General features: G+C 28.9%; 1 protein-coding gene across 1 annotated transcript; it reads left to right on the top strand.

The window, feature by feature from the left end:
- The first annotated feature begins 4929 nt into the window (after positions 1-4929).
- Positions 4930-8431, top strand: LOC149884029 (uncharacterized). The gene is made up of 3 exons (XM_090098673.1): positions 4930-5283; positions 5593-5633; positions 5851-8431. The coding sequence occupies exons 1-3, from the start codon at positions 5052-5054 to the stop codon at positions 8218-8220; spliced, it is 2643 nt and encodes an 880-aa protein (XP_089954799.1). The 5' UTR covers positions 4930-5051; the 3' UTR covers positions 8221-8431.
- Positions 8432-10769: the final 2338 nt, after the last annotated feature.

Here is a 10769-nt window from a genome sequence, read left to right as displayed (position 1 = left end):
TGTTTTTGAATATAGCTAAACCGTCTTCTCGATATAATCAAAAATCAGCTTTGTTGTAATGTTGCGATTGTTGGAAAAGTAGGAAAATACCAACAAGTTCACAAACCTCGGCACCGTCAAAAGCACCCATGGTAATATCAAACAAACCGCTTTTCTCTTTAACCCAAACTTGATCATTATTGAAGAGTAACGATTTTCTTGCGTGTTTGATAATCATTTTTTGATCATTACTAATTGTTATGTGATTCTCAGCAAAGCTAATTGCGTTGTTTAAAAGATTTTCATTGATTGAAGTGTAGAAATCATTTATGTCAAAAATAAGAAACTTATACAGGTGTTTTTCAGTGATTATCTTAAACCAATCATTGATATTTTGCGTACATGTCCACTGATTGAGACCAAGCGTATGTTTGATATCATGGTTTATTTTTGATAGTATATTTTTACTGATTCTTCCAATTTCATTTTTAGCAGGATTTAATAATCTGGCTGTAGGTTTGTTTATAAAGTTCTCTTTGTGGTCTTTCAAGGTTAAAAAACAGTTAGATGTTCCATTTATTTCAATTTTGTTAAAAACTTCGTGGTTGTTTAAAATTCTTTGGTTTCTATATTTACTTGGTCTTTTATTATAGGATTGGCTTTTTTGTATGAAGCCGTTATAGCACTTGTGAGTAAATTATTATATTCGTCTTTAGACAACATGTACACGTTTGATGTTTTGTCAGCGTGGGTTAGTGTTTTATTTGATTTTCGTATATTTGTTATGTCATCATTAAGCTTTGTCTGGAAGTTGGATCTTATTTTAAGAAACTTGATGCTTTTGACTAGATCTAATAAATCGTTTTCAAAAGGTGCCATTTCTTTAACTTGTCGCGGGCATTTCTCGGTGTTAATTCCGAAAGTTTTAGACCTATTGTTTTCTTTGTTCTTTAAATGTTTGTTGTTATAAAAAACTGCTATCCAGTTTTTCAAAAATTGCTTTCCAATTGCTTTGAGCACTCTTATACGAACACGAGATATTGTATTTGAAAAAAATACAACTTGAAATAGCAATATTTAAATTTAAAGTTTGATACAGGCGACTTGGCCAAAATTCTTTCTTTTTTTCTTTCCATCTTTTTTTCTTTTCTTTTCCTTTTCTTTCTTTCTTTCTTTCATTTCTTTATTTCTCAATTGCTTTCGTTCATTTCTTTAATTCTTTATTGCTTTCTTTCTTTATTTCCTTTCTTTCTTTATTTCCTTTCTTCTTTATTTCGTACTATCTTTCTTTCTTCCTTATTTTTTCTTTCTTTCTTCTTTTTTATTTTATTTTCTATCATTATTTCTTTTCTCCTTATTTCTTTATTTCTTTGTTTCTTTCTTTATTTCCTTTTTTTCTTTCTTTCTTTACTTATTTATTTCCTATCCTCCTCTTTTTTCTATTATGACGTCAGAGCACACGATACAGTAATTTTTGTAATTTTATAACGGTTTTTATATATTTTTGATTTGTATTTCATGGCTGATGATTGCCTTTAGGCATGAAACTTTAAGCACCATAAATAGTTGTTGTTTCTTCATTTTATATATATATATATATATATATATATATATATATATATATATATTGCTCTATTTATACAAAATATTGAGCACTCTTATACGAACACGAGATATTATATTTGAAAATAATACAACTTGAAATAGTTATATATATATATATATACATGGCCTACTTTATACACGGCCGGATATGTTGCATAAGTAGGCCGAAAATTAGAAGGCCAGTTTTTCAGTATTTTAAGTTTTTGTGTTTTAAAATGTAAAATAGTTTTAAAAGTAATGCTTAACGTTTCCTAAGTTTAAAGTTTATTAAGTATTCCTTATTAAAAATTTTTTAGGTTAATTCATCTGTGTTAAATATTTTATTAGAAATTAAATTATCAAATATTAAGTAAAAACTATATTTTACAGTTCATTTCAAATATATAATTTTTAACATTTAAAATATAACAGATGCATTTATAAAATAGCATTTGGAGTTGAAATATTAACGATATTGAATTTATAAACAAATTTGTAGTTAAAACAATTTATTTGTATGAACAATTATATATATATATATATATATATATATATATATATATATATATATATATATATATATATATATATATATATATATTCACTACATTTCTTATTTTCTCTTTTCTCTTTGTCTCCTTTTGAAAGATAATACAGTATCTTTGTGTTTACTCCCACTTACAATCTTTTGTTCATTATTATAAAAAATATTTATTACTGTTCTATTAACAAGAGAAAGTCCCCACTCAAAATGACTATCACAAAGAAATTTTTGGTTCAAATTAAACTCATATAAAATATTTTCGCTAACTTTTCCGATCTCAAGAGTTTCCAATGTAAGTAGACTTTGTTTCACTGCATCAAGCATAGCAAAGCAACTAATAACATGACTTGCAATTAACTTTGAGGGAGTTAAGAGACCTCCTCTGGATACTAGGTCAATATATTCTGTATCTATGTCAACGACATCACTTTTTAGCAATAAAGTACACAATTCACATTTCAATTTTTTAAGTAACTTTCTGCATATATATCCAGCAATAAAAATTGTAACCTCTTTACTGTCTTCATCTAATTCACTTTCCTGAATTTCATTATTAAAAAGTTCTGAAATTGAATTCAGATTCACATCTGAATGTAAAGGTTTTAAATCCAGTTTCCAAAAGTCAAAGTTCTCTTTTAATAACGATCTCATTTGCAAAATTTTCTCAGAAGTAGTTACTTCACGTAATCCAACTAGAAACCTGCCACCACTCATTTGACAATACTTTGAAAAATGTCGCTCTAATGGATCACTTTGGAAACGTGAGGTTAGAACATAATTATATCCTTCAAATAGAAGATCTTCAATTAGACTAGAAGTACTTTGCAATGTTATTACTAGTGCATTAGAAGTCTGAGTTGTGAGACAATATCTTTCAGTGGAACTGTACTGTAAATTTTGCCACTCTTGAACCCAGTGAGCAAGTGCACGTAAAAATTGTGGCTTACCATCCCCCATAACGGCTGCATTTCCTTTAACATTATTAGAGTATTTCATTTTTGAGTTGGATACTACCCACCATAAATTAAAGAGTTTTAAAAATTTTGATGCTGAGTATTCATTAGGAAAATAATTTTGAATTGCAGCTGAAGTTGTTTCATGGAATATATTTAATGCCAAGTTGACATCTTGTTTATTGTTACCTGGATATAGAGTCTTTTCCCCTAATTTATATGCCTTTCTTAAGTTTGCTGAAAGAGTTTTGTCTTTTTCATGTACTCTATGAAGCAAAGCCCAAGAGATATCCCCTGCAGACACTTTCATATTAAAACTGTAATCAGTGAACTGAAATGGTGGGAAAATGAACTTTTTAGTACTAATCAAATTATTTCTTAAGTTTTTAAGCAAATGAACACTATCATACATCAGATAAACTTTATGATCATTATAAGTGATAAAGAAATTTTCTTCTGGCTTATCTGACCCATAAATGCTAAGCAATTTTGAATAAGCTGAGACATTTGTTGGATGGTAGTCTGCAATCAATGCTCAAATGTTAAAACCTGCAGATCTTAATGTATTTAAACTTTCCTCTATTTCATTTTTAATGAAATCTCCAGTGATATTAGTCTCTGGGATGGCTTTAATTACATAAGGTATTGATTTCTTGAGGCCAAAAATCATAAAGACAATTACTCCTTTGTAGAGATTACCCTCTTTATCTTGTCCAGTTAATCTACCACTGTGGTATTCACAAGATTGCTGCAGATACATTTCATCAAAAAGAATAACACAATCATTGCTTATTTTGTCCTCATTTAACAATAACTTTAATGATTTTATTGAATCAATTCCACCTGATACTAACTTCTTTGATAGTGACTTTGACGGTAAAGGAAGTTGTTCCAGAAGATGCGAATAAGCCTGAGATGATGAATATCTTTGCATTAGTGCAAAACCTAACACTTTTGAAGAATATGGAGGTCGACCTTTAGATTTAAAAAAGATTAGTTTTGAAAGTTCATTAACTAAATAATAGGAATTTCCTTCAACAAGGTTATGCATATAAGACACCAAATTATCTAAAATAGATAAACTTGTGAGTTTACAATTGTTGATAGTTCTAAACCAATGAGGAAGTGGAAGTGGACAACTTTTATAATGCAGTTTTACATGCAAATTGTTATCAACACTTATTGATTCAATAAAAGGAGTGGAGTCTACAAAAAACAAACGATAATATAAAACAAAACTTTCATATCTTTGAAAACTAAATCCATTTGGAGAGTTAGATTCATGAAGCATATCAATGTTTTTTATTTTATCCATTTCTTGAAATGAATGAATTTCATCTGGGATAGTAGAATCTCGTTTAGTTGGTGGTTTACGAAAGTTAGAAACTTTAGGCATTACAGAAGATAAAATACAAGTTTCTTCAGAATAAATAGATGGAACAGGTTTTAACTCGTGTTTTAAAGTAACTCGTTTTCCATATTTTAAATATTTTTCTTCAAAATGATCGATGCAAATAACTGAATGTTTGCTTTGTTTCCAATCTTTTCTGTTTACAAATTTAATCCATTTTTCTTCTAAATTAGTATCTTTGGGAAAACTAAAAACAGCTTTACTTGGATAAAGAGAACTAAGTTCACTTTTTTTAAATTTATAGCCAGTTCGACAATTAACCACAGCGCGTTTATTTACCATATTTCTCACAACTAATTTGGAAACTTGATCAACACGACGTTCTTGCCAAAAAAAACCATGAAAAACTGGCCTTCTAATTTTCGGCCTATTTTGCAACACATCCGGCCGTGTATAAAGTAGGCCATGATATATATATACATAGTCATAGTATTTAAATAGTCTGGAAACGCGGGCCGTTTTCTCATAACACTTAAGTTCCTTTCAATACTAGTGCTCAGACTACTTTAGAGTGCATCAAATTGTAAACATAGTACTTAGCTGCTACTTAATTTCATTTACTCTGTGATAAATATTGAAAATGCCAGGAGCCAATTGCGCTATATTTGGTTGTTCAGTATCAAGAAATCATGTTGGATTGTCTATATTTCGTATTCCAACAAAAGATGACGAATATAGTGCAAACTGGAGACAGAAGTTAATAAGTGTAATTACACATGACAGAGTGATTGACAAAGGATTAAAAGCTCAAATCGAAAAAAGAAATCTTTATATTTGTGAACGTCATTACACAAAGGATCAACTTCTTCGTCGTGAGTAAATTGGAGTATTTTATATATTCAATATATCTGCTGCTTCAAGAAATTGGTTTGTATATGCCATATAATTATAATATATGGAAGCATTTCATTGACTGTATAATTAGATGGATGACTTCAGATATAATACGTTATCTTCAAAATATATTTATTTGAAATGTTAGCTAATAGAGCCTAATAAACTTTATATTTTATATAAAGTTTACTTAGCTGGATTAGTTGACAAATATTATATCAGTATTAACATTGTGTTGGTATCTATACTGGAAACAAGAAAATTCAGGTACATTTTTATAATTTTAGATGATTTAAAAACTACACTTATTCCTGGATCAATACCAAAAATAAATTAACCACAAAAAAGTTTTTCTATTTCAAGGTAAAATAAAATTATTTTGAAAAATAATAAAGAATATATATATATATATATATATATATATATATATATATATATATATATATATATATATATATATATATATATATATATATATATATATATATATATATGAAAATAGTTTTTTGTTTATACTGTTGTATAATTGCAAATAAACTACTTGAATTGATAATTTTATTTTAAGCACAACTTCTCGTAAATCTGCAGAAATCATAGTTGATAAGAAATCCAATTTAAATACTCAACCAAACTCAATCCAGGAATGTTACAAATCAATGGAAGAATTTACTAAGCGTATAGTACATCTTAATCTTCCTTCTGGTTGGAATATAAATAATAATATTTCTCACGTTCATATTTTTGAAAAAGATGAAATTCATGCAGTTACAAAAACAGACATATTTATTGATGCTTCTTTAACATTTATACTTCGCATTTATGCCTGGCGTTTACCATCAACCCATGAAGTTTATAAAAGTTATGACAGTTCAATGAAAAATATCACTTTGTCAAACTTGATCAAAGTTATTTCAAGTTATAGTATTTGTCTAGGAGTCTCACTCGATGAAGCAAAAAAGTCTGCCATCAAACATTGTGTCCCTAAAATATATAATCAAACAGAATTTAACTTTCATGGTACTTATCAAACTGAGTATTTCAGATCAAGTACATGTTCAGTTTTGAGCAAACTGAAATGTTGTGATAACTGTATTATAAATGAAAAAACTTTAATTTCTAAGTCTTCCAAATCATCAAAAAGAAAGCACAGTGTAGCGAAAAAGCCTGCTAAACTTAATGCACCAATATCATTGACTTCTCCAGATCGCCTAAAGTTAACAATTCAAAACTATAGAATTGAAAATAAGGAGTTGAAAGAAAAAATCATTGATTTACAAAATTCAATTTCAAAATCTGCCCTGACTATCAGTTCAAGTTTAAGTGATGATTTAATATCAATTATGTCAAATGCAGATCAAAACAAAATCTCACCTTTTATGAAGCTATTTTGGGAGGAGCAGCAAAAATATTTGAGGTTATCTCCAACTAATGTAAGATATCATCCTATAATAATTCGATACTGTCTTTCACTGGCATCAAAGTCTGCTGCAATGTATGATGATATACGTTACAATGAGAAATCAGGAACAGGTTTTCTTGTCCTTCCAAGTCGTCGTCGCTTACGTGATTATAAAAATTACATTAAACCTAAACGTGGATTCAATAAGGAAATAATTGATGAATTAAAAGAAAAAACCAAAGATTTTTCGGAGCAAGAAAAATTTATTGTCATTCTAATGGATGAAATGAAAATTCAGGAAAACTTAGTTTGGGACAAGCACACTGGGGAGATTGTGGGTTATGTTGATCTTGGTGATGCTGATGTTAACATAGCAACTTTGCCAAAAGTAGATGATTTTGCTACCCATGTTTTAGTATTTCTTGTTCGTAGTATTGTCAATCCTTTTAAATTTAGTTTAGCTAACTTTGCAACAACTGGAGCCACCGCTTGTCAAATTTTTCCATTGCTTTGGAAAGCAATTGGAATTTGTGAATTAAATTCCTTAAAAGTTATTGCTGTAACTTGTGATGGAGCTTCTGCAAATCGCAAGTTGTTTAAAATGCATTTTACCATGACACGTAATGATGATATGAATCCGCATGTTGATGTCACATATAGAACCCTTAACTATTTTAGTTCAGAAAAACGATTTATTTATTTTATATCTGACCCACCACATTTAATTAAGACAGTTCGTAACTGTTTATCTAACTCAAAAAATGCAGAAGGAACAAGATATATGTGGAATGGTGGTATGTTCATATTGTGGAATCATATTGCTGATATATTTTATGAGGACAGAGAATGTGGCTTACATATTTTGCCTAAACTCACTTTTGAACATATAAAATTGACGCCATATTCAATAATGAATGTTAAACTTGCTGCTCAAGTGCTAAGTTCTACTGTATCAAAAGTTTTATTACATTACGGACCACCTGAAGCTGAAGGCACTGCTAAGTTTTGTGCCTTAATGGATAGCTTCTTTGATATAATGAATATAAGAAGTTTAAATGGTCATAAATTTGATCTAAAACCAAATCTAGCTCCATTCTCATCATTAAATGATGATAGGTTTTTTTGGTTACAAAGTGTTTTTTTGCAATACTTTAAAGATTGGTTAAAATCTATTGAAGAGCATCCTGGAGATATTTCAAAAATTTCAAAATCAAAGATGTTCATTGCCCATCAAACATATGAAGGTTTGAAGATTACAGTTCATTCAATTATAGAATCTGTTCAGTTTTTACTGCAGCAAAATGTAAAATATGTTTTAACTGAACGCTTTTGTCAGGATCCAATTGAAAATTATTTTGGACGCCAACGATCACTTGGATCACGAAAAGATAATCCATCTGTTAATGACTTTGGTTACAATGATAACATGATAAGAAATCAGAAAGTATTTCTTCCTGTAACTGGAAATGTAATTAGCTATACAGATAATACGAGTGATAGTATTAAATCGTGTTAAAAAAAAATTTAAACCAAGTAAAAACTGTATTAAACATAAGATAATATTTTTTGATGAGTTCAATTATTAATATTTTTCACTTAAAATTTAACATATATAGATTTCGACTTATTTTCTTTTTTAAAAATGTAGTACACTATTTTTAAAATATTTTTTGGTATAAATGTATTGGTCAAAAATAATCAATTTTAAAGATCTGTCTATATCAAAATTTATCTTACAATTTAAAAAAATGGTAACACTATAAAGTATTAGATGTGTTATTGTTAATTTAAAATTGAAAAAACAATTATATTAATTTTGTTATTGATATTGTATATATCAAAGTTGATTTATACAATATCAATATGAAATATATCATAAACTTATACATAATAAAAGTAAGTCATTAAGTATTCATTTTACTACTTCAGGAGTAGTTAGTAATATGCTATTAATATTTTTAAAAGATATGTGGCTATGAAAATAGCCGTTTTCATAAGTCCAAGTCATGCCAAGTCTTTAATGTCCTTGTTCCAAAGTTGAGACTTTTTTTTTAATTGCTTTTCTTAATGCATTTGATTTTGTTTGACTTTTAGAAATCTTGAAAGCTTGCAACTTATCTTTCACATAGGAAAATGTACGAACACGTATATACAGAGTTAGAAGATCTTCTAATAAATTAAGTGCTATTTCTTTTTGAACTTTATCAGTTGAACTATGTATAATTTTTGAAAAGTTAACAAGCACAAAAGAGTCTTTAATTAACGTATCAACTATTTCTTTGCAATTGATAGTATGAGATGACTTTTTTGCCATAGAAATAAAATGGTACTCTGCAGTAGTAAAGATACAAATAACCTCTTTACTTACTTTCCATAAACCACCCCTATCATGCAAATTAACATGTTTATGCTCTGGCAAAGAAATTGTTTCTCCTGTACATTTACCAGCAAGCAAAAATGATAAACACTGTTTATGATACAAACTGGACATGTTAGAACTAAATCTAATTCTACGATAAAAGGTACCAAAAACATAACCACTAAGATAAGCGATAATAGATTTTTCTTTTTCAGTAAACTGATAAGATTCATGTTTAAATGTTAAAACATCATTATTAAAGGAGGCGCCAGTCAGATGAGCCAAGACAAGATTAGCAACTTCAAAACTTAAAAGAAGAGTGCAGTTTTGGCTAAGATTTTTAAAAGGACTTGGTGCTTCAGAAAATATTTTGTAGAAAGCTGGGTAAAAATTTTCAGCATTTCCATCAAATGATTCAATAATACTTTTTATTAAAGAATAAGCTGTATTGACCTCTATACATGTCAATTTAAAATTTTTAAATTCAGTTCTTATTTTAGTAGGGTAGCATTCATCTATGGCAAGCTTTTCTGCACTCTGAATCAAGTAATTTTGAAAGCAATTAGAATGAAGAATAAGCTCTGCTATTTTTTTCTCTTTACTAAACTGTTTATCAATAAGCTTGTCCTTGTGCTTGGCATTGAGGTGACGAGTTAAACCACCTTGTGATAAACATCTTTTTTCGCAATATAAACACAAAAATACACGCTCTTCATTTGCGTTAGGAATATTTCCAACAGCTAACTCAACAGTTGAACTAAAATTAGGATCAGTCTCCAACAAATCTTCATCAATAGCAGCTAAAACAGCATCAAATTCATCTAAATTATTAGAAACTGCGGCAGAAAAAGTCATTTTAAAATTATTTGATGCACTCTCAGTCCGGTCACCCTTAAATGGTCAAGTTATTGAACGAAATCCATAGAAGACGACCCGCGTTTCCAGACTATTTAAATACTATGACTATGATATATATAAATCTCCGTGAAATAGTTACATACAGCTGCGGACAAAACTACGTGAACGATTGCAAATAGTTTTTTTTAATGAAGTTTTCAATGTCTTAAAATAAGTTTATAGTTTAATACTATATATGGTTGGATAGAGCGTTTTTTGCTCTATAACACTGTGTAAAGTGTATTCTCTAATAATTTGTTTAAAATTAAACATATCTAAATGTTCAAAAAGCATCAAATATTTTGCGCGACAAAACCACGTGAACGATTATACAAACGTAAAAGAATAATTTTACTTGCATCAACAAATAATAGATTCTAAAAAAAAACAAACATTAATATTTAGTTGCATAGCCTTTAGAATCGATAACGGCCTTGCACCGTCTTGGCATAGATTCTACAAGAGTTTCTAGTAACTGTTTTGGTAATGCCTCCCATTCATACTGTACGGCTCGAAAAAGTTCATCCGGTTTTTGAAATTTGCGACCTCCCAAGCGTCGCTCAACTTCAATCCATAAATTTTCGATTGGATTTAAGTCGGGAGATTGGGCAGGCCACTTCAAAACCGTTATGCTATTATTTATGAGCCAATTTTTTACAGTCAAAGCTGTATGTTTAGGGTCATTATCATGTTGATAAACCCAATTGTGAGGCATTTTTTCTAAAGCGTGTGGCAACATTTGATTAGATAATATTTCCCTGTACTGTAGTTGGTCCATTATACCGTTTACACGGTACAACGGACCAATT

Source organism: Hydra viridissima, unplaced genomic scaffold, assembly GCF_058129835.1.
Source record: "Hydra viridissima isolate aposymbiotic clone 2 unplaced genomic scaffold, HvirCarnegie_v1 scaffold_9, whole genome shotgun sequence".
Classification (NCBI taxonomy): domain Eukaryota; kingdom Metazoa; phylum Cnidaria; class Hydrozoa; order Anthoathecata; family Hydridae; genus Hydra; species Hydra viridissima.
Note: the sequence above shows the minus strand (reverse complement) of the source record. Positions and strands in the feature narration are given on the sequence as shown.